The sequence below is a fragment of the Doryrhamphus excisus genome, chromosome 7, assembly GCF_030265055.1.
Source record: "Doryrhamphus excisus isolate RoL2022-K1 chromosome 7, RoL_Dexc_1.0, whole genome shotgun sequence".
NCBI classification, from domain to species: Eukaryota; Metazoa; Chordata; class Actinopteri; order Syngnathiformes; family Syngnathidae; genus Doryrhamphus; species Doryrhamphus excisus.
The window spans coordinates 18,648,574-18,673,172 of record NC_080472.1 but is presented as its reverse complement, the minus strand read 5'-3'; the positions used below and the strand labels follow the sequence as shown (position 1 = coordinate 18,673,172).

Sequence of the window (24,599 nt, the reverse complement as noted above, 5' to 3'; positions counted from 1 at the left end):
AAGCTGCTATGTGATGAATAATTGAAGTGAAGCGCTGCGTGATGTTGCCAGATGAGGGCAAAGTCAGCCAGAGGCCTCGGATTAATGAATATTTAGCTTGCGAGCAAGCTAACGAGCTTAAACTGAAGCATTTCCTCAAAATATCACAGGAGCAAAGCAAAAGCCAATATGACCTGTTTGACATTCAATATTGACACAGATAATAGCGCTCACTTTTGATTGATTGACACCTCTTGTTGCTTTTACAATGTGTGTCATCAATGCTGCTATGTAAAAAGGTAGGACATAATGTGATGAAATGGGCCCAAGAAAGAATGTTGCAAGCTCCAGCAAGCTTTCATGAAGTAAGTACAGAAAGGGAGTGTGTGTGTCAAAGTGTGTGTGTGTGTGTGTGTGCTCACTTGCGAGGGCTCCTAACGCCTCATTCCCAATCAATATGTGGTAATTAAACAAACATAAATCACTTTACAGTACATAAAATGAAGTAAGCACGATCTTAACCTGCAGCCACAACTGTTTGTTTAATCGTAACTTCACACATGTATGTTCCGAAGTCCTGCATCCCCCAACTAGCAGAATGCTTCTCATGTGTAATCAGCTATTATATTTCAAATTTAACTATTAAAATATGTATAAAAGCGTAAAATTTTTGGTGTGCAGTTTCACAACTCTGGCTGACTTCATTTGATTTATTTATACAACAATGCAGTGTTGATACATTTTGACATCTATTACTGAGAGACATGTGGAATATTTGCAATAATAATAATAAGTTTCAAATTTAACTATTAAAATATGCATAAAAGCGTAACATTTTTGGTGTGCAATTTCACAACTCGGGCTTACTTCCTTTGATTTATTTATACAACAATGCAGTGTTGATACATTTTGACATCTATTACTGAAAGACGTGTGGAATATTTACAATAATAATAATATTAAGTAACGCATACTTTGCTAGTTTACTGGCAACATCCTCTTTATGGATATGGAGTTTGTGGTTTTAGTATGTCAAAAATTAAGTAAAAATCATTTTGTTTTGCATATGAACAGTATGTACAAGTTAAAACAAGACAAATATCGAAATTATTAGTTAGTTAGTTATTCCAAGTATAGATTATTTAGTTTTTACACCTATTTCTCATCAGGCATGGTGCACATAAGCTAGCTTGCATCAACAGGAAGTAAACACCCACCACCACAACTTTGCTAACATGCTATGCTAAATGAAGCTACATCATATAATGGCTGTGAAATAGCTCAAATAGTATCAACGGTGACGTTAGTGTGTAACGTATGGCTGTTTATGTTTAAAGAAAGTTGTGAGACAAAGCTAGGCCGCCATGTAAAGCCTGCCAGTGGGGAGGACGAGGAAGCGGGGCAACGCGGCCGCCCCTGCTTCACCTCTTGCGGGATACAACCGGTTAGGAGCCGTGGCTAAAAAATGGGTCATATTGGACGGTGAGGAAGACACATTAAAGGGATACAAGGGGGTGCTAGGTAGGTAGCTAGCTAACCGGACATCGTTTTTTTTAGACCTACCATAAAGTCGCTGCCGAAGTTGTCCTCTCCTCTCTCGTCGTCCCCCTCAGTCATGGTTTTCACGCCCTGGATAAACTTTCTCAGGATGTCCGCTTGGTCCATTACGCTATTTCTGGAAAGGTGCCCCGCTAACCGTATAAACAACGTCCTTAAAGTAGCAGAGGAGGTGGGGGAAAGCAAGAAAAAAAGACAAAAGGAAGCAGGAGGGGGATAAATAAAAAAATAAATATGCTTCACGGATCCTCCCAAGGAGTCATCGTCGGTGTACAGCCCTTCCTTTTCTCTCTTTTTAATTATTATTATTTATCGCTCCATCTTGCTTCTCCTCCTTTCTTCTGGTGTTCTTTTCACAATGCTTAATCGTCCCAAGGGGGGTGGAAAGGCAGCGTCCTGTCTGTAACCGTAAGTTTACAACCGTTGTGTTGCATAAGATACGTAACGTTGATTTAAAAGAAAATAAAAGATAAAGAATGAAGACTTTGGAAAAAAAGAGAGAACCCGGTCTGGTTAAGTCTATGTACCCCTCCCTGTCTAGCTCGGTGTCCACATTCACTGCTACTGTGGAACATCCGGACTGGGCTCAGCCAACAGGCAAACATCGCCCGCCTCTTTCAGGACAATTCTTGCTTGTGTTTGGTGGGTGTGAATACATGCTGGGATTTGATTGGCTGAGCGAAACGTTGCTCTTGAAAAAGGAGTATTATGATTGGGTACAGCTTCAGTCTGTCGTTTAGACGCGCTTTGTTACGTCATCACATTAGTGTAAATGTATGTTATGCCACATTCTTTTGTGAGTGAATATTTATTTACGAATAACAATTAGTATAATTATGTTAAAAGCTAAATTAATAAATTAATAGCTAATAGCTAATAGCTAAATTAATTGATTGACTGGGTACAGCTTTAGTCTGTCGTTTAGACGCGCTTTGTTACGTCATCACATTAGTGTAAATGTATGTTATGCCACATTCTTTTGTGAGTGTAAACATTTATTTACGAATAACAATTAGTATAATTATATTAAAAGCTAAATAAATCAATTGATTAATAGCTAATAGCTAAATTAATTGATTGATTGGGTACAGCTTCAATCTGTCGTTTAGACGCGCTTTGTTACGTCATCACATTAGTGTAAGTGTATGTTATGCCACATTCTTTTGTGAGTGTAAATATTTATTTACGAATCACAATTTGTATAATTATGTTAAAAGCCAAATAAATTAATTGATTAATAGCTAATAGCTAAATTAATTGATTGATTGGGTACAGCTTTAGTCTGTGGTTTAGACGCGCTTTGTTACGTCATCACATTAGTGTAAGTGTATGTTATGCCACATTCTTTTGTGAGTGTAAATATTTATTTACGAATAACAATTTGTATAATTATGTTAAAAGCCAAATAAATTAATTGATTAATAGCTAAATTAATTGATTGATTGGGTACAGCTTTAGTCTGTCGTTTAGACTTTGTTACGTCATCACATTAGTGTAAATGAGTGTAAATGAGTGTAAATATTTATTTACGAATAACAATTAGTATAATTACGTTAAAAGCTAAATAAATTAATTCACATATCCATAACAGGGATGATCTGGAGCCTATCCCAGTGAAGTACATCCTGTACTGGTCGCCAGTCGATCACATGGTACATGCATTTATGACAGTATTGGACACCCTAAAGTGACGCCCCTGCAGGTGGTCAAGAATAGACGAGGGAGCAGGTTAATCCTCTCTTGATCTAAAATTAAGAGATAACTCTGATAATCCAGTCAGGCGGCCATTACTGGAGTTTAATCTGCACCAAAGACGTATGGACGCATGGATGGATATTACATGAATGGTTAGAATTAAGACAGAGTCAACAGATTAATGGGTTGGGTGTGTAATCTGGATTAAACAAGACCAGAAATAGAATGAAAGTCAATGTATCCTACACACACAATTTAGTATTTTAAACAGGCCTCCCTCTTCTTGCTTCCTTCCTGGTGCTTCTCTACTGTATTTGACCTCTGACCTCCCAGCGGAGCCGAGGGGCCTCTCCAGACTTTCACAACTATGACAGCATCCTGCTGACATGGCTTCCAAACCATCCCTCTTTTACTTTCTCCCTCACACACACCTTCTCTCTCTCTCGCTCTCTCTCTCTCTCTCTCTTGCAGGAATGTGGCGTTCAGGAGCAGCTGAGAGCAGGAATGCCACTGTTACAAGCCCGTACACAACCCCAAAGGGAGGGAGGCTCCATACACACTTTACCGCGTTACCTGAAATACAACCAAAATTAACCCCAAAGAGCCATTGTTGGTATTTCTAATTAATGACCTCCCATACTTGATCAACTGTACATGAATCTGTACGTTCCAGAATATTATCCGGCCTGTTGCTCTAATGATGCAGGCAGGAAATGTCTGCCTCAAGGTGGCCAAAAGGTGACTCACTGGCATAGTTGCAGGATCTCAATGTACCTTCTTTTTTAAAGGTCAAATTAAAAAGGTACGGCCTGGTGTAAATAAATGGAGACGCTATTATGTAGTAAAACAGTATCATGGAAATTGTATTGTTAACCTCCCCTTTTTGTACATTAAATTATTATTATAGTTATTCACTGAACTTCAAGTGGGGTAAACATTGTCCACTGGCATCACCTAGGGGTCGATGATGGCATCTCAAAGCAGGACAAATGAGAGAAATTGATAAATACTTTCAGGAATAACAAGAAAATTAATAACATTTAAAGCATTTATTCATTTTTTACCGCTTATCCTCACGAGGGTCGCAGGGGTTGCTGGAGCCTATCCCAGCGGTCTTCGGGCGAGAGGCGGGGTACACCCTGGACTGGTGGCCAGCTAATCACAGGGCACATATAGACAAACAACCATTCACACTCACATTCATACCTATGCATGTTTTTTTTGGAGGAAACCGGAGTACCCGGAGAAAACCCACACATACAAGGGTAGAACATACAAACTCCACACAGAGATGGCCGAGGGTGGAATTGAACCCTGGTCTCCTAGCTGTGAGGTCTACATGCTAACCACACGACCGCCGTGCAGCCCACATTTAAGGGATTCATTCATTTTCTACCGCTTTTCCTCACAACTGGGGGTCCTCACAAACAGCCAATCACAGAGCACATATAGACAAACAACCATTCACACTCACATTCATACCTATGGACAATTTGGAGTCGCCAATTAACCTAGCATGTTTTTGGAATGTGGGAGGAAACCGGAGTACCCGGAGAAAACCCAAACATGCACGGGGAGAACATGCAAACTGCACACAGAGATGGCCGAGGGTGGAATTGAACCCGGGTCTCCTTGCTGTGAGGTCTGCGCACTAACCACACGACCGCCATGCAGCCTACATTTAAGACACATGAAGTGCAATTAGTGCATAATTCCCCCCAAAAAATACGATAATTCCAAAATGAATTTTAATAAATGTCTGAAACCGGTGAGGAAAACGAGGCACCTTTTTTCACCCCGAGTGCTTTATTTATTTTGATCCCAGTGTACAAAGAGCAAAATCCAACATGACAAATCACAGCAATATATCCTGAAATATGGATCATACGCATGAACATAATAAACAGAGGCTTCAGTGACGGTGGACATAAACAAAATAAAAAAAAAAAGAATAAATTACAGACAAAACTTTGGAGCACACAACAAAAATGTTTTAAATAAATAGAACTCTGTTTAAGACAAAGAACAATTAAGAAGTGAGCACATATAGTATCTCACCGTTTAGCACTTAAAATTGTTTACAACAAACGGATAGCTTTATAAAAATGAAGTACAAAGGTCAAATATTGACACGGTGGGATCTGAGTGGATCACACCAAAGTGAAATGAAGGGTACAAAAAAGTTTCGGACATGTTTGTTTAAAAATTGAATATTTTCCAGAGGAAGACAGTGAGTGACAGTGACTCACCAGTGAGGACACGCTCACATGTCCGTGTCCCGTCTTCACTCAGGGAGGGCTGGAGGTACGCCCGATATGGCAACAGGAAGCAGCTGCCCAGCACGGAAAGTTTTCCTTCACAGTTTCGGCATGTCTTCTTGTTCTTCCGTCTGCTTGGGGCTGCGTGCTCCGTAATTTTGGCACGGCGACGAAGGACGTTTTCATCACGCCTCTGTATTACGAAGAGCAATTGTCAGACTTTACATTGTCTTTTTCGTTATTTACAGTCATATGTAATGTCTTGCTGTAACTATGAAAATATGTCACTTATAACCAATGGGGTGTGATATTAAGTGTGAAGGGATAGCAAAACGTTTCAAAATTTTAAACGTTTTAAATTGTAGATTAACACTCACTAGCCATGTTTACATGAGGAGTTTTTCCTCTTTCCGAATGGAATCCTTCCAAATGACTTTTACGAAAACACTGGTATACATGGAAAGGAATATTCCAATCTCTTGTCTACATGCGTCGCTATAATCAACCAGAATAGTCAATGGGGCATTCGCAGTAAAACGTAAACACCAACATCACATGATACCGACTTCCTCGAGTTTTTCTTTCACTTGTTGGAATAACTCCGTATTGCCAGTTTTTCCTTCGTCTGGTCTTTATTAGTTTAGTTTGGATCAAATAACAAACTTTCCTTAGCAGTCCAGTGCTGATTGCTGGCCTCCATTTTTAAAACCGAAGAACATCTCGAGATGCGTGTTACATCATATCTGAGCATACGCTGAAAGAACGCACCCGGGATAAATTTAAACAGGAAAAGATCAAATTCAGGGCGGCACAGCGGTTGAGTGGTTAGCGCGCAGACCTCACAGCTAGGAGACCAGGGTTCAATTCCACTCTCGGCCATCTCTGTGTGGAGTTTGCATGTTCTCCGGGTACTCCGGTTTCCTCCCACATTCCAAAAACATGCTAGGCGACTCCAAATTGGTATGAATTGGTATGAATGTGAGTGTGAATGGTTGGAGACCAGGGTTCAATTCCATCCTCGGCCATCTCTGTGTGGAGTTTGCATGTTCTCCGGGTTTTCACCCACATTCCAAAAACATGCTAGGTTAATTGGCGACTCCAAATTGTCCATAGGTATGAATGTGAGTGTGAATGGTTGTTTGTCTATATGTGCCCTGTGATTGGCTGGCCACCAGTCCAGGGTGTACCCCGCCTCACGCCCGAAGACAGCTGGGATAGGCTCCAGCACCCCCGCGACCCTCGTGAGGAAAAAGTGGCAGAAAATGAATGAATAATAAAATTCAATCTTGCTAATATTTTACAATTAAACTCGGGACACGTTTTATATAGATATATATATATATATTATCTTTTAAACTAAAAACTGGACTTGTGAATGGCGCATAGAAGGGTTTAGATTCTGTTCCACAGATGGCGCTAATGCACACCGAAAGTTGCTTGCCAACCGCCAATAAACAACAGAAGAAGAAAAACACCACAAAGAAGAACGCAGTCTGACAACTTTCCGTTTGAGCGGGTACAAGATACCTCAATCGGATTGGGGAAAGGAATATTCCACCCCTGTGAATCCGATTATACAGTAAACCTCGGATATATCGGAAATTCGCTCACAACAGATAGATAAAAAAGAACCGATTTTTCTGTAATGCATTTCCAATAAAAATTCATTGCATATATCGGATTTTTTATAACGGATTTCGCCTATTTTGGACAAAATCTCCAGTCCCGTTCCAATGCATTTCCATTAAATTTCCCTCGCATATATCGGATGGCCGCATCGTGGCGCTCCGATTCGCCGAATCGTGACAGGCCGCTATACGACGTCATTTGCAGCATTTGCAGCGTTGCCTGCGCATCTAGGTACATTGGAAACATAGTCAAGGAAGTGCCTTTTTATAACGGATAAAATCCGATTTACACATATACCGGATATAAATTCGATATATGCGTAAAACGGACATTTTCCGGTATACGCATAGAACGGATTTCGCTTATATCGGACAAAACCAGTGGGAACAATTGAATCCGATATATCCGAGGTTTACTGTATATATTCATTCGGATTGGCACTTTTCTTTCGGAATGACGTGTATACAAAGGTTAGATTCTTTCCATTTGAACAAATAAACCGAATGCAATTGGAATATTTGGGTCCATGTATACATGGCTATTGACAGTTAACGTCAAAACTGAGCATTATGATTATATATTTTTTTTTACTGTGAACAGATTGCATGTAAAATTAGCTTTCACATCACAAAAGTAAAAAAAGTCTTACCTATGACATCAGCTGAATCGTCTGGTTGTGGATCGGCGCCGACATACTTGCTGCCAAATATCTTTACCAGCTGGTCGAAAAACTTGCACTCCTGTTTGTCCCCTCTAAAAACCCAAGGCACAATCTCAGACCTTGTTTTTTTTTTTTTTTTTTAAAGACAACTTAATGACTTCCTGCTTACTTTCTACCATCGAGAAACTGTCGGAAAGTGTACTTGAGCCTCTTGATTCGGGTCTGGCACTGCTCGGGCGTGCGCTGGTAGCCCTGACTGGCCAAGGCGTCAGAGATCTGCATGAAGATGTGCTTGTTCTTGGTGCAGCCCTTCAGGGTCTCCTGCACGTCCTCGCTCCCCCATACGTTCAAGAGGACCTGTGTCTCGCCGTCGCTCCACGGGTGCTTGGAGTTGTCGGCTAGCCACTGGTTACCCGGGGCGAGAACCAGATCTGGACAGCAGGAGGTGCCCATCAGTTAGAGTAGCGGTTTAGACGAAAGGAGGTCTGAAATATTGTTTCACCTTTGATGGGTTCATACATGTCCTCGTCCGCCTCGTCTGGTCCTGGGATGTCTGGGACTGAAGTGTCGGATTTCAACTCCCTTCTGAAGATTTCCTCCATTTCTTTGAAGAATTTAAAGTCCACTCTGCAGAGAAATGCATCATGAAATTTAAACTATTCATTACAATTTGGGCAAAATCTGCCATGGCTAACTTTTCATGGAGGAAGCCATATTTAAGGCGCTTGATGCGAGTGTAGCACTGCTCCGTGGTCCTCGTGTATCCCCGATTGCCCATCTTCTCGGAGATGAACTCAAACACGTGTCGGTTCTTCAGGCAGCCCCGTAACGTGAGCTGGACGTTGTCCTCCCCCCAAATCTCTAACAAGGTGCGGGTCTCTTGGTCCGACCACGGCGTCTTCCTGTTGGGGTCAGGCACCGGGTGGCTGGTGGAGGGCTGCTCATCTGACAAAAAGAACAAGAGTGCATCATGAGCCTTTTTTGCAAGACGCTATTGAATGAGATTTGAACTCGAGTGGACGTACAGACGTCTGGAAAGTTGTCTTCGAGAGGTTGTAAGCTGGCGTCAGCAGAGGAACTGTCGACATCGTTGGGCACGGAGTTGTCACCTAGCACCGGTGCAAGGAGGTTGAAATAGCGGAAAGCTCCAGATCGGCCATTTCTGCAAAAAAAAAAAAAAAAAAAAAAAAAAAGTAAAATAAATGACAGTGATAGAACCCGGGTTCAATTCCACGCTCTGCCATCTCTGTGTGGAGTTTGCATGTTCTCCCTGTGCATGCGTAGGTTTTTTTCGGGTACTCCGGTTTCCTATCAACATTCCAAAAACATGCTAGGTTAATTGGCGACTCCAAATTGTCCATAGGTATGAATGTGAGTGTGAATGGTTGTTTGTCTATATGTGCCCTGTGATTGGCTGGCCACCAGTCCAGGGTATTATTACCGCCCCTCGCCCGAAGACAGCTGGGATAGGCTCCAGACATGTTAATATTTGGCAACAATGATGAGGTTTATTGCTATTATAGCCAGTACATTTGAATGTGCAGACCTTCTACAACAGGGGTGTCCATACTGCGGCCCATGGGCGGCTGTTTTTTTTTTAAAAATTGGCCTGTGGCCAATAAACAGCTGAAATTTTGCAAAAATGAAGTTGTGCATTAACAGAAATACTCATTTTCTCCCGCTTATCCTCACAAGGGTCGCAGGGGGTTCTGGGTGCTCTTCTGGCAAGAGGCGGTGTACACCCTGGACTGGTGGCCAGCCAATCACAGGGCACATATAGACAAACAACCATTCACACTCACATTCATACCTACGGACAATTTGGAGTCGCCAATTAACCTAGCATGTTTTTGGAATGTGGGAGGAAACCGGAGTATTTATTAACAACAATAATAATAATTAATAAATTATTTTTTGGGGGGGAAAATTTTGGGAAAAGCGTTTTGATATTATGCGATTAATAGGAGACCCGAGTTCAATTCCACCCTCTGCCATCTCTGTGTGGAGTTTGCATGTTCTCCCCGTGCATGCGTGGGTTTTCTCCGGGTACTCCGGTTTCCTCCCACATTCCAAAAACATGCTAGGTTAATTAGCGACTCCAAATTGTCCATAGGTATGAATGTGAGTGTGAATGGTTGTTTGTCTATATGTGCCCTGTGATTGGCTAGCCAAGTTATACCCGCCTCTCGCCTAAAGACAGCTGGGATAGGCTCCAGCACCCTTGCGACCCTTGTGAGGATAAGCGGTAGAAAATGAATGAATGTACCTGCGACTGTTGCAGTGCCGCCTGTAGGTCTTCTTCAGCCTTTTGATCCTGTTCTGGCACTGCTCTGCGCTCCTCGTGTAGCCGACGGCGGCCAACCTCTCTGCAATGTCCATAAAGATATGCCCGTTGCGGATGCAGCTCTTCAAGCTGTGCTGCACGTCGTCTGCGGCCCAGACTTCTACGAGCGCCTCGGTTTCCTGCTCGTTCCACGGTGCGTTAAGAGTATCTGTACCTGATAGAAGAAGATAAACATGGCGGGAGTGATGGACTGATTACGGAGAGGTTACAAAAGGTACAATCGTACCTGCGTCTTGCTCGGATTGCTCGTCTTTTTCCTCGTAGTCATCGAGCGAAACAACCTCCATCCCGAGTACTTGCTCCAGTTGATTGTAGAACTTATAATCTACTCTTTTTCCACATCTAAAAAGGAATGTTAAGTTTGATTTCCGGCAAAACACTCACTTATTAAAGTACCCACAACTCACTTCTTCCCCTCATAGCACAGGAGAAAGTTGTTCTTCAATGACTTGACCTTCTCGTGGCACTGCTCCGGGGTTTTGGTGTATCCAAGGTCGTGCATCCTCCCAGAGATTTCAGCATAAACATGCCCATTAGACACAAAACCCCTCAGCGATCTCTGCACCTCCGCCTCTCCCCATATGTCGATAAGCACAGAGGTTTCCTGGTCCGACCACAAGGTGGGGGCCGTCGTGTTTTCCCCTTCTGACACAGAAGGCAACATTTTGCTTCTTTTTCTGCAATCAAACACGTCATTGGAATGCTGTTTGAAAGTGTACCTGTTTCCGTCACCGAGTCACCATTGGAGTCTTCTGATATTTCAATGGGGTCTGTTACCAGAGCGGAGGATGTGGAAGGCCGCTTGTCCAGGATTTGTTCCATCAGATCAAAGAATTTGAAATTGACTTTGTCACTCCCGGATGAGCTGCAGAGGAAAGGAAATGCAAAAGCGTAAGTACAGTCAGCTGGCGCTGGAGCCTATCCCAGCAGTCTTCGGGCGAGAGGCGGGGTACACCCTGGACTGGTGGCCAGCCAATCACAGGGCACATATAGACAAACAACCATTCACACTCACATTCATACCTACGGACAATTTAGAGTCGCCAATTAACCTAGCAAATACCTAGCAATAACCTAGAAAACCCACGCATGCACGGGGAGAACATGCAAACTACACACAGAGATGGCCGAGGGTGGAATTGAACTCGGGTCTCCTAGCTGTGCGGCCTGCGCGCTAACCACTTGCTCACTGTGCAGCCCTAAAACCCAAACTAGTCCAATTCAACCTCGTTTGTAAATATTTGTATCTTGACCCTTCTGTTTTTAAATGTCATTGTAGTGCCAAGACGGTGGTTGAGTGGTTAGCGAGCAGCTAGGAGACCGGGTTCAATCCCACATTCGGCCATCTCTCCCCTTTAAGCCTCTATTTCCACCAACACAAATGTGGATCTTTACTTTTGACAAGTAATTTGAAGGACATTGTTATGGTCCAGGCTGCACGGTGGTCGAGTGGTTAGCGTGCAGACCTCACAGCTATGAGACCGGGCTCAATCCCACCCTCGGCCATCTCTGTGTGGAGTTGCGTGGGTTTTCTCCGGGTACTCCGGTTTCCTCCCACATTCCAAAAACATGCTAGGTTAATTAGCGACAATTAACCTAGCATGTCTTTCTAGCATGTACTAAATAAGACATCCGACTTGCAAGTCATGTTGCCACGTTGTATGTTAAAAGTTGAAATTCTTAAAAACCAACTTGCGGGCCGGATTCAAACGCTTGGTGGGCCACATGTGGCACGCGGGGCCGTAGTTTGCCCACCCCTGCTATACTCTATCCCACCCCAGATGGTGTCCCCACAGAGCCTGGGTTCTATTCGGACCACATTAAAAAAAGAGCCCACCTCATGCTGTCCCGACACTGCCAATAGCTTGACTTGAGCCGTTTGATTCTGGTGTGGCATTGATCGGCGGTGCGAACGAAGCCATGGACGGCCAGCTTCTCCGATATTTCGCTGAAAATGTGAACGTTGGGCGGGTAGCCTCTGGTGTTCTGCAGGATCTTAATGGAGGACACAGAGGAATAAATAAACCATAGAATGGATGTGCGGCTATCGACAAAATCTACCTGTGATTCCCCCCAGAGCTCCAGAAGAATGATGGTCTCTTTGTCCGACCACGGGACTTTCTTCCTGTCATCCTGAAGACTCACAGACACTGTGGGAGGGTAAAAATTAGAACATTAAAGACCAAAAATGTTACTTAGCAATGATTTTGCGGATTTAGTTTATCCTGACCGATGTCCTGAATGGAGCAGGAAGGCGAGTGGTTGGCTTCAGGCTCTGCTGGCGTATCATTCAGCAGCGGCGTCGATGGGTGTCCCTTCAATAAAAATCTCGCCAGTTCGTTGTAGAACTTGCACGGAACTTGCTCCAGCCCCTTCATGCTGCAAAATATATATATATAAAATAAGTGGAGGAAGCTTCAGTGTAAATGTCTTTTCCTAAGTGCACACATACTTGCTTTCGTAGCACTGCCTGAAATTGGATTTCAGCCTTTTGAGCCTCGTCTGGCACTGCTCAGGGGTCCTGGAGAACCCCTGGGTGGCCATTTTGGTGGAAATGATGGGGAACATGTGCATGGTTCTGTTAGTGCCTTTCAGCTCCTGTAGGATCTTTTCTTCACCCCACGTGTTGATGAGGGCCAGCGTCTCAGACTCTGTCCACGGCATGTTTCGAGTTCCTCCTTAGAATAATAATAATTAAAAATAATAATTATTTCTCATTCTGAGGGGTGGGGTGACAAAATGTTGGAGCCGTACCCATTTCCTGACACGTTTGCCCCACAAACTGCAAGTCCTCATCACCGTCCTGAGACTCTTCGTCGTCAATAACCTCGTCCACGTCATACGTTAAGTCAGGAGCAGCAGCAGCGGAAGTCTTTGAGCCGAGCACCCGCTCCATTTGCTCGTGGAATTTATATTCCAGTCTGGAGCTACTCCTGAGGAAAATGTGCGTGAAGAGCAACATAAATAACAATAAGGAATGGTAATGGTTTAATTTCATTTGAACATGCATCAGATTACAATTGAATGCATCCCATAATCAGTTCACAGTTCCACATGTCCAAAAGGAGTAGGAAGAAGCAAAGCTTATTAAATCCTACCCCTCCATCTGGTACTTTTACAATCAGTAACTGTTACATTTGTTCACTTCCTGCTTTCCTAATATATATTTTTATATTTTTTAATGTATTTTATATTTTATTTTTGTGTTTATTTACTTATTTTTGTCACATACCAAAGTAATAGTAATGGTAATGGTTTAATTTCATTTGAACATGCATCAGATTACAATTGAATGCATCACATAATCAGTTCACAGTTCCACATGTCCAAAAGGAGTAGGAAGAAGCAAAGCTTATTAAATCCTACCCCTCCATCTGGTACTTTTACAATCAGTAACGGTTACATTTGTTCACCTCCTGCTTTCCAAATATATATATTTTTATTTTTAATGTATTTTATTAATATTTATTTATTTTTGTGTTTATTTATTTATTTTTGTCATGTACCAAAGTAATGGTAATGGTTTAACATCATTTGAACATGCATCAGATTACAATTGAATGCATCACATAATCAGTTCACAGTTCCACATGTCCAAAAGGAGTAGGAAGAAGCAAAGCTTATTAAATCCTACCCCTCCATCTGGTACTTTTACAATCAGTAACCGTTACATTTGTTCACTTCCTGCTTTCCATAATACAGTTTTAAGGTTTTTTTTTTTAATAATGCACCTCGTACCGGAGTACAAGGTGATATGACCATACAATGACATAATGGGTTCCATAGTAAGTGTCAATATAGTGATATATATATATATATATATATATATATATATATATATATATATATATATATATATATATATATATATATATATATATATATATATAGCACATCATGACTGGTTCAAGACTCTTCATCAGGAAGAAAAGTAAACACTCACCTATTTTGTCGAAAGCCCTTCTTGAGGCGTTTGATTCGCGTTTGACACTGCTCCACCGTTCTATTGAAGCCCCTCTCGGCCATCTTCTGGGCAATCTGGACGTAAATGTGGCGGTTCTTAAGGCAGCCCTTTAAGGCCCGCTGCACACAGTCGCTGCCCCAAATGTCGAGCAGATGGTGGGTCTCGTCATCCGACCAGGGAACTTTTGTGTCACTTACTATCGGGAGAGGACCCTCACGGGAGTCTGAAAGGCCACCAGAAGGAGAATACTGTAAATATCCAGCAAATCCAAGCATGCATGATGATGATGATCACTACACAAACCTGTATAATCCCCCCATATGGATATTAGGGGGGATTCACCGGAATTCTCATCATCCATTGAGGAATCTCTGCAAAGGAAATTAATTTGCATGTTATAATGATTGCTTTATTAGCTCAAATGAAATAAATCAAATCAAATAAATCAGAATAAAAACAAAACTAGCCTTGATAAATAATATGTTTGTTATGGTGCTTTTAGTACTTTTCATAATATTATTTCGAGGCAAAATATGAGAAAAATGTAGTGAACCAGTAATACCGCCATTAAAATTCTCTTACAAAAATGACGATGATGCTTCCAGTGGCAGCTTTGCGGGGTTTTCCACGCTACCGCTGCCGCTCAGCTTCCTCTTCCTGAGCAGACGCCCTCCTCTGAAGCTTTGGCCGACAAGCTCACCGCCTGCCTGCACATCTGCCTCGGTGTCGTTTGACGTGGTAAGGTCTATGGTTTCGTTGCACGCCCCCTCGCTCCTCTCGTGAGGCAAGACTCTGGCTCGAGACGGGCTGCCCGTATCGGCGGATACGTGGTGCTCCGAGGGCCTTGGGTCTCTGTGAGCGGGCAAATAGGAGGTAACGTCGGTGGCAGCTTTGGTCCCGGGAGGCAGGGACATGGAGGTGAGGATGCAGTCGTCCATGGGTAATAATCTAGGATCTACAGAGGAGCATAAAGACACATTGATGAAAACAATAAGAGGGAGGGAGAAGATCTGTAAGGCGTTTGTACCTTTCTCCTGAAAATGACCAAGGTTTCTGTGGTGTTCAAGTAGCGCCTTCATGTCCGCTGGTGGGAAAAAGGATTGTAAACAGTCGCTGAGGAAGGACGGAGCGTCTCCGAGCAAAGTGGCCAACTGAGAAAAGAGCACAGGACTCATTCACTCATAATCTGTGAGATTTGATACAAGGAATAACAAGCATTGTGCAAGTTGTGTTGCACAAACAAGGCACCTGTGTGAAGTCTGGAACTGGAAGTAGCTCCTCCAGTCTGGATATAAACTCCCACACCAGCATCTCCAGTGCAGCATCATATTTTGGCCCAAAGTATGCAGGAAAGGTCTCCTAAGATGACATAAAATGGCTTACAGGCTGGGATGTTTCACTTTCATAACTATTCTCTTACCTCAAAGAAGTATTTCCTTTCTGCTGGATCCTCCAGTAGCGAGTGTACCAGCTCCACAAAGTTGACCTCAGACTCCTCCACCAGGTCGATGGTACTCTAGTGAACATGAAAGATTACAATAGAAGCCATTTGTATTTATTGATGTTTTGCTTACATGGTGATCTTTGGCTGTGCTGACAGGAGCTTTAATTCTATCCAAATGTGGCTGCATGGTCTGCATGTCCACCGGCTGCTCGCCTCGACACAACTCCAAAACCAGCTGCAAAGACAAATAAAGATATATCTTATAACATCCTGGATTAGTCAATAAAAAACTGAAAGATGGCTGACTGTTACCGACCCTGGCCCTGAGTCCCAGGGTGAGCTGAGCCCTCTGACTGTAGCTCATCAGCTCGGGGACCAGCTCTGTCACCATGGTAACAAACTCCTCCAGCATGCCGTAGTGGTCCACGAGTCCCTGCTGCACGACACGCCACATTGCGGCCGAGAGTAGCTGCAAGGGCGGCGCCAACAGGCGAAGATAATGCACTGGGAGGTCATTAGCTGAAAAGAATCAGAGGGCGGAAAACATTATTTTTGTCATAATTCACCATCTGAACATGTAAACAAATAATTTTATGATAAATAACTGCAATAATAAACCAAATGTATCTTTAAGTGTGTGGAATATGCTGACAAGGATGCTAACTCCTCCTGAAAAAGCCAATTTGCGGCAGTCTGAAGTTGCCAATAAATAAACAGACTGATTAAATGAAGAAGCTAATTACAGTAAAACAGATCTCTCCTCTTTCTGAAGTTTAAAGCGATTTTAGTGACATGTTTTACCCAATAAATGTAGCTTTTTTCATCACGTGTGGAGTCTCACTAACATTTAACGGAAATGCTACTGTACGTCAAAAACCGGAAGTAGCCCGTTAACAAAAAAGTGATGAAACAATGGTGTAGCTAACCATCACATTCGTCCTCCTTCAGATGTTTAAAGTGTTTATTATGCTTTAATCATCAAATGCTGAATTTTTGCATCATATGTGGACTCTCACTAACATTTAATTGTAATATCCTTGCAAGGATGCTAACTCCTGAAAGAGATATTTAGTGGCACAAAATACCGGAAGTTGTTAATAAACAAACAAATTAAACATATACTGAAGCGAATTATGTTGCAATAGCGGACTTTTAGCGGTTTGTGGTTGTTTTTTTAAATACAAATTGACTTCTCTTTTCCATCCCTTAGCATGTTGGCTAGCTAACCTGATTCAATAAACATCCTCCTCACCTGCAGGCCTGGATGCATTCACTCATAAGACAACAACATCCATTCCAAAATATGTCATGAAAATGTCAAATTCCAGCTGCTAACGAGCGAAATGTGATGCTAAACAACAGCAACACATCTCACATGCTAATTTGTGTTGTTTGCATCAACACGCTCACTAGCGGGGACGTGAACGCACCATCACCGTAACCTGGTTACCCACAAGCGTCCCAAAATGTCAATACAAATGACAAATAAGACTCATTTGCTTGGATTCTTCGTGTAATATAAAACAACACGCACCTCTATTGCTGCCATTTTCAGCTCCTCGTTTTATTTCCATTTAGCGGATGACTGACAAACCCGAGCAGACCCCTCACTCGGGTTGGGGAGTACGTCGAGAGGGGGGCACAAAAAAAACGGGCAATAATTGCCAAACTCTGACAGCTTGAGGTGAAGAAATTGGATTACTTTTTGGAGAAAAAAGCCGGAAGCAGCGGCGGGGTCTTGTTTTTAGCCTGGCAATGGGAGGAGAGACGGAACAATGGTCGCTGGTCTCATCCGCCTCAGTCCAGATCGCAGCAAAACCCCCTTTCCTGGTTGGCTGACGAAGACCGGAACGAACCAGTTGTTCCGGCTTTATGACGCTAGGTGGCGACGTCGCTGCTACACTCACTTCCGGTCTGAGCAGACGTCACCTTCAAGGACCGACTTAAAATTAGCATGTTATGGTTAGTTTATGGCTTTTCTTTTAAATAAAAATATTAAATATAAAATATAAAAAAAATATTCATAAAAATAAAAAATATATTCATAAATATTGTCATCGTTGTTAGGCACAGGAAATGCCAACATCTTTTGTTATCATTTGTGGCAATTACCAATACATGTGCGTTTGTATATGTGTATGTATATACATAAAATATGTATATATATATATTAAAATATAGTAAATATAGTAAAAATATAGTATAAAAATACACAAAACAGTTTTGTGTATTGTGTATCCTTTGAGTTAAATACAAAAAAACATAGTTGTAATGCAATGTAGAGTACAATCATGTTAAAGCAGCGCCCAGAAAACAAAAAATATTTATTTATTATTTATTTATTTATTTATTATTTATTTATTATTTATTTATTATTATTTTTATTTATTATTTCAAATAATTTTGCCACTTTAATGACTCGAAGCTGCATTTTAATTATTGTTATTTTTAAATAATGTAGTTATTTTAGATAACATTACATTTTAATCACAGTCAAATCTAATGGAATGATGATGATGATGTAAAAAAAGATGAAGAAAGCACATGTGATGATTGCATTGCCTCGTAATTCTGAATAATATTGTTTTGATGTGTGATAGGTTTGCTTTATTCTTGAACGTATCACTCAGCTTTCATGTCTGTGCTGTTTTGAACGTGTAGTAACATACACGTTCGCTAGAGGGCGACATGTACCATTGTTGTTTTAATCACTGCAACCTTAAACGGATCTATGACCTGTGCAAAAACCAACCTAACCAACAAAACAGCCTCTCATCAAACAAGCATTCTTGCATTTCAATGAGTTTCTAATTAGCAGTGAGACTTTTTTTTCTCTCTCTCTCTCCACTGACAGATTGACGGAGTCCTGGTAGCAGATTGCTGCAAATCACCTAATTAAGAAACAAACACAAACACTTACTGCTTTTTAACGATGATTATTTGGCCTTTATTGCATATTTATTTTTTTAGAGAGACGAGAGCGCAAATGAGGATTATTCCACATGAAATGTGTTGTTTAACCTCAAACTGTCCCGCATGTTGAAATGTGTTACACCATTAGTGTTAACGATGGGGTTTTCAAAGTGCGGCACAGTGCAGGAAAAGTCACTCATTGGTGCATTTTGTCCCTGAAACACAGTCCGCAATGATAAGTGCTAACATACGTTTTGCCAGTAGGTGGCAATATAACACCAGCCGGTGTCTGGACCAGCAGAGGGTGGCTTGAATGTGGCCAATGGCTTCCATTGTTACCAGGTACAGTACTTCATAATTATTGTCATCATTGTGAAATGTCAACATCTTTATGTTATCATTTGTGGTAATTACCTGTGTATGTGCGTTTAATAAGTATCTTAGTATTGAAAGAGGCCTCTTTAAGCCTTTTTAAGGGATGCGTCCATTGGAGTCTTGGAACGTAACCCCAGTGAAAAGTGTGAATTTATGGTAAAATACATTAATTTTGCTTTGAAACATAACTGAGGCTAACTTTGATGCTATTTGTTTTGAGCTTTGCGACGTGACTGAAAGGACAATATAAGGTGGCTCGGGACTACTCCCTGCGGAGGTGTTCCGGGCACATCTGCCCAGTAGAAGGCCTCGAGGTAGGACCCAGGACACCCCAACTTTTGCCCGAAATGTTGGAACAGCATGACACAACAGTAACTTGTGTTATAAGATAGCAAATTATTAGCCTAGCTAAGCATGATTACTGGCATCACTAAATGAACTCCAGGCATTTTCAGTCCCTGAAGGCATATTCTAAAAATAAAATGAAATATTAATGCAGTAAATTATTAGATATTACACACATTTGCTCTATCAGCATACGCTGACCTCCGTAGGATTGGTTTTTAGCATCTTTAGTGCACAAAATGTATGAAAGTGTCCATTTTTTCTGTATGCGGACACCCCTGCTATACACTAATGAACATATTTCCCCGGGTGCCGCGATACCTTTAACAACGCTGGCACATCCTGTGCTGCCGTGCTGGAGTCAGTTAATGCTGAGGGGGGAAATGAGTGACATCCCGCGGCAGTAAAGTAGACAGCGTAATAACACTAATCACTTAGTGGAGTTCATTTACGGCGCTAAAACAAAGGTCAGTGACATCTTATCCTCTCAGGATGTCTCATGGATATGAGGCGGTGTTTACTAGCGAGCCAAGCCTCCGGGCCGGGGGGACGTGCACGGCTATTTGGTATGTATGGGAGCACGCGGCCTGGGACTTGGCACCAGACGCCGGACAGGTGGGATGCACAGCCAGCCAGAGTCCCTTAACTTATTCAAGAAGAGGGGGGGGTGGAAAGTGTGTGCATGTGGTAATTACTTTTTTGTGTATTTGTGTGTATATGTGTGTGTGTGTGTGTGTGTGTGTGTGATTAGTGACGAGTGGCGGTTGGAGGAGCTTGTCAGAAGCTATCTGCCCATCTCATCTCATCATAGCCGTTCTAGCGGATTCCCTCGATGGCTCAACAGCCAGACGCCGCCGCTGCCGCCACGCCGCTGTCAATCGGACCGTCAACGCCTGCAGAAATCAATGCCAATCTCCCTCGCTTGCTATTTTTAGCTCAAGCTCAGCCCACGGGGTCTTTGATAAGGATGGCTACCTCACTCTTTTTTTTTTTTTTCTTCTTTCCCCCTTCAGATGAGCACAAGCCCTTCCAACCTCTTTCGTCTGCCCCGTTGATGAGAGGTGATAAGGGACGAGATGGAGCTGAAAGCCTGCTGCTCCGACGGGGCTTTTACAGTGGAGATTGATGAGTGGACACCTATTGTATGTCCGATACAAGCTGTCGTGTTGTTACTTTGGGACGTGACTGCATTTCAGCTTTCACTTTTTTTTTTTGACTCTGAAATGTACTCACGTAGTTTACTTTTTGAGACGCATCTGCGACAGATTGTTGCGCAATACCAAGGGGTCACGGGGGCGAAACCCCCGTGACACGGGCGTTTGGGAAACAGCTGTGCGCCATACCCTTCAGACAAAAGAAAGACTTTAGGAACTTCTTATGATGGGGACAAAAGTCTTTGGACTCGGTCATGCCGGATAGAGAGAAATCTATCCCGAATATAAGACGACCAAGATATACATTTTGGTGCAGTTCTTAGTGTTAGTGTCATGGACCAAAGGCTGCAAAAGTAAAAACATATGCATCTTTTGTGATATATTATGCATTTTCCATAAGAAAAATAAGCTTTTAAAGCAGAGGTCTCAAACTTACTTTCATTGGGGGCCGCTGGAGGTAGAGTCTGGGGGAGTATTCAAGTATTGGGAGTAGGACTAGGAATCTCAGGCTACCTCACCATACCATAGGATCCACGATACATGTAGCATGATGCCTATTTGGGTGACACCAAAAATAATTTAATAGACTCCAATTTACCTGTTTACCCTAATGAGGACAGCGGTATACAAAATGGATGGAATCTCTACAGCATATAATAACCAGAATACAAGCAGCAATGCTGTAAGTGTAAACGTTTAAATGTCATATCCTGTCTATATTAGTTAGTACTACTTTTACAAAATAAAAATGGCTTATTTCAAACCAAAAAAAAAAAACAATATGCTTTTTTTTTACCCAGAACATGAACAAAAGACAATAGACAAACAACCATTCACAATCCCATTCATACCTATGGATAATTTGGAGTGGCCAATTAGCCTACAGTGTTTAGCATGTTACTTTTAAAAAGTCATTAGTTATAGTTACTTCTCCAAAAAAGTAACCGAGTTATTAACTCCACTACAAAAGTAACTAGTTACCAATAAAAGTACATATATATATATATATATATATATAAAAGACATAATGTATATTCGATGTGGACATTTTTACCTTTCACTTCAACGAGGCTAAAGTAGCGTCTGTACTTCCCTTTAGCTAACGCTGTATTCTCACTAGATGTGCCCTAAACACCCGCCCACCCAAGTTCTCTGATTGGCTAAAGACGCAATCTTAACCAATCCTCATCGCTTATGTGCTAGAAACACCCGCCCAACTAAGTTCTCTGATTGGCTGAAAACGCAAACTTACTAAACTTGAGCCATTTCTCATTGCTTATGTGCTATAAACACCCGCCCACCTAAGTTCTCTGATTAGCTGAAGACGCAATTTTAACTAATTCTCATCGCTTATGTCCTATAAACACCCGCCCACTCAAGTTCTCTGATTGGCTGAAGACGCAATCTTATTAAGCCTTAGCCAATCCTCATTGCTTTCACTCTGCAACACCCTCACTGCGCTGCGAATGAGTTATTAAGTCGGTGATATATTTTTAGGTGGCTTCAGTAACGTGCAGTAACGGGGTATCGAAAGTAGCAACAGTAGTAGTAGTAGTAATAGTAATGCTGACAGTAAAAATAATTAATTAGATTACCCATTACTGAAAAAAGTAACGGCGTGAGTAACGCTAGTTTATTTAAACGGCATTATTCCCATCAATGTTAACCTAGCATGTTTTTGGAATGTGGGAGGAAATCGGAGTACCCGGAGAAAACTCACGCATGCACGGGGAGAACATGCAAACTCCACACAGAGAATCGAAAACGCGGAATCGAACCCAGGTCTTCCCATCTCCTGACTGTGTGGCCAACATGCTAACTACTCCAACCCAAGTTATATATATATACATATTTAAGGACAAAAACAGCCATTTTACTCATTTTTTAAAATTTATTAATTTTTTTAAAATATATTTTTTTAATTTATATATTTTTTTTTAATATTCTTTTTAAATATCTTATTTTTTTAACTATTTTTTTTAATTTTGCATTTTTTTAAATTATATTCTTGTAAATATATTTTAAAAAATAATATGATATATGAATATATAGACGGGCCGCGGTGGCGTAGTGGTTAGCATGTTGGCTTCGCATCTCTGTTGTGGACTTCTTATGTTGACCCCCATGTGTTGGGGGGGTTCTTTCGTGCTACTCCGGTTTCCTCCCACATTTCAAAAATATGCATGCTCGGTTAATTAGAGTTAATCTAGGTTAACCTAAATTGTGCATCGTTGTGAACGTGAATGGTTGTTTGTCTTTATGTGACCTGTGATTGGCTGGAGACCAGTCCAGGGTGTACCCCGCCTCTCGCCTGGGGTGGCCTAATGAAATAAATTAGTTACTGTCGTTAAGGTGCTATTTTTGGCCGCCCTAATAATAACATTGTGGACGCGTTGTTGACATAAACAGTAGATTCCACTGTAGTAGCATTAGTGTGATACAGCATCTAACATTTCTTACCGTATTTGTCTCAGTACTTGTTTTTATGTTGCTTTGTTTCTTCCCAACTGTGTTTTGACTCTAATATCCAACATCGCATTTCATTTGCCACCCGTCCCAATTTAATTTTTTTTGTGTTTGGCATGAGCGGAGTCAAACATTTTCCCTCTAATTGGATGTTTTTGTGGATGGCGGATTAATCAGCCGCGGGGTGTTTAATGTTGTTTGGGCAGCTGAGAGGTAATACAGCCAAGCTATTAACATATCATTAAAGAGTCTTAAGCACTGTTAATTGCAGCCAGAACGCTGACGCTACAGTCTCATTAAGAGTGGATGCAGGGAGATGTGTTGTCGTGGCGGCGGTGGCGGCGGCGCTGGTGGTGGCGGCGGCGGCTTTCTCGAGTGAGATGTGGAGGGAAATGTGTGCAAAGTCAGCAGACTGCTGTCACACTGGGATGTCCGCGGGTTGCACTCTTGGCAGCTTGCAGTAAAGAGAAGTTGCACATCATATCTACGATGTGGGCTGCACGGTGGTCGAGTGGTTAGCGTGCAGACCTCACAGCTAGGAGACCGGGTTCAATCCCACCCTCAGCCATCTCTCCCCTTTAAGCCTCTTTATCCACCAACACAAATGTGGATCTTTACTTTTGACAAGTAATTTAAAGGACATTGTTATGGTCCAGGTTGCACGGTGGTCGAGTGGTTAGCGTGCAGACCTCACAGCTAGGAGACAGGGTTCAATCCCACTCTCGGCAATCTCTGTGTGGAGTTGCGTGGGTTTTCTCCGGGTCCGCCGGTTTCCTCACACATTCCAAAAACATGCTAGGTTAATTAGCGACTCCAAATTGTCCATAGGTATGAATGTGAGTGTGAATGGTTGTTTGTCTATATGTGCCCTGTGATTGGCTGGCCACATCCCAACACTAGCATCCCCCCCCCCCCCCCCCCCGTGAACCTTGTGAGGAAAAGCGGTAGAAAATGAATGAATGAGTATCTACAACGTGAACGTTCCTTTTTATTATTTGTGCATCCTAACGGTTTCTCTCAGCTTCATCTGTGTCAATATTTGACCGTCTTTGCCGTTTAATTACAGATTCCCTTTCTGCGCACTCACACAAATTTCAGGGATTATCCAATTATCGCCTGCGTGCCGACAAACACGAGGGTCTCTTTGCCTTTCGGTAATTGGAACAAGGAGCGGCGTGAGCACTCAAAGGAGAGGCCTATCACTAAGAATTATTGAAGAGCGATGGACATGCGGAATGTGTGCTTTGCTTTGCTGGTGGATTTCCTCTGATTTCATCAGAGAGAAAAAAAAAAAAAGACAGTGAAAGTCCGGCTGGTGCATTTAGGCGAGATTTGTGGCCTGAAATGCTCCGGACAAGAAAGGGAAAGCTTTGTCAGATATCATGTAGTCTTACTTGTTGAATGAGTACAGATCAGGTTCATCCTTCAACATGGCGGCTCTGATTCACATTAGAGTTGGGCTTATTTCTATATATAGGCTATATAGGCTTTGGAGGGGAAGTATTTACTCGGCGGACCAGGTCAAAATGGCGATAAACACCACCAAAGATTGGCGGAACCTTTTACCCTGAATGGAAGCTAGCGGGGTTAGCTTAGTTTAGCATGCTAGTGTGGTTGTGTACGCGACTCGGGCTGGATGAGTATATCTTTATATATTTAGTAACGTACACAATACCGATGATGACCCGTAACAGAGTAGTCCTTTTGCGTGTGTATTACAGTGGTGCCTCGGTTAACATCCGCCTTGGTTAGAATGTTTTTTGGTTAACATCCCAAATTTATATAAATATTCTGTACATGCTAGTGTGGTTGCGT

At 42.1% G+C, this 24,599-nt stretch overlaps 2 protein-coding genes across 8 annotated transcripts in view; both read right to left on the bottom strand.

Annotated features, from left to right (window-relative positions):
• Positions 1-2,135, bottom strand: part of ptpn12 (protein tyrosine phosphatase non-receptor type 12) — a 30,211-nt gene extending 28,076 nt beyond the window's left edge. For 2 of the 4 annotated variants that reach the window (XM_058077662.1, XM_058077661.1), the window contains exon 1: positions 1,543-2,135. In XM_058077662.1, the coding sequence (XP_057933645.1) occupies positions 1,543-1,644 (102 nt within the window). In that variant the 5' untranslated portion in view covers positions 1,645-2,135. The remainder of the gene's footprint in view (positions 1-1,542) is intronic. The other 2 variants (XM_058077664.1, XM_058077663.1) reach the window with 1 other exon arrangement.
• Positions 2,136-4,979: 2,844 nt separating this feature from the next.
• Positions 4,980-21,414, bottom strand: zgc:113263 (uncharacterized protein LOC503753 homolog). 4 transcript variants are annotated; one of them, XM_058078565.1, is made up of 26 exons: positions 21,373-21,414; positions 20,755-20,872; positions 17,066-17,460; positions 15,848-16,050; positions 15,662-15,766; positions 15,508-15,603; positions 15,336-15,446; positions 15,115-15,238; positions 14,670-15,042; positions 14,391-14,458; positions 14,067-14,310; positions 12,878-13,056; positions 12,576-12,801; positions 12,354-12,502; positions 12,185-12,273; positions 11,961-12,118; positions 10,843-10,988; positions 10,531-10,765; positions 10,350-10,465; positions 10,046-10,277; positions 8,805-8,941; positions 8,475-8,724; positions 8,282-8,406; positions 7,949-8,210; positions 7,768-7,871; positions 4,980-5,682 (listed from the first exon to the last, which is right to left on the bottom strand). In XM_058078565.1, the coding sequence occupies exons 3-26, from the start codon at positions 17,103-17,105 to the stop codon at positions 5,675-5,677; spliced, it is 3,780 nt and encodes a 1,259-aa protein (XP_057934548.1). In that variant the 5' UTR covers positions 17,106-17,460; positions 20,755-20,872; positions 21,373-21,414; the 3' UTR covers positions 4,980-5,674. The 4 variants fall into 4 exon arrangements, with proteins under 4 accessions (XP_057934548.1, XP_057934546.1, XP_057934549.1 ...); XM_058078563.1 differs by having other exon boundaries at positions 4,983-5,682; positions 10,531-10,768; positions 21,373-21,412; XM_058078566.1 differs by lacking the exon at positions 17,066-17,460 and having other exon boundaries at positions 4,983-5,682; positions 10,531-10,768; positions 21,373-21,411.
• Between the last annotated feature and the right edge of the window lie 3,185 nt (positions 21,415-24,599).

What these genes read in the sequence shown, in the direction of transcription:
- zgc:113263 (XM_058078563.1), bottom strand. Translation starts at nt 17,105, where the DNA reads ATGGAAATAAAACGAGGAGCTGAAAATGGCAGCAATAGAG. An exon ending in CAGTTCCAGACTTCACACAG is followed by an intron (nt 15,239 to 15,335) that starts GTGCCTTGTTTG and finishes CTCTTTTCTCAG; the next exon opens with TTGGCCACTTTGCTCGGAGA. An exon ending in AGGCAGTGCTACGAAAGCAA is followed by an intron (nt 12,503 to 12,575) that starts GTATGTGTGCAC and finishes TATATTTTGCAG; the next exon opens with CATGAAGGGGCTGGAGCAAG.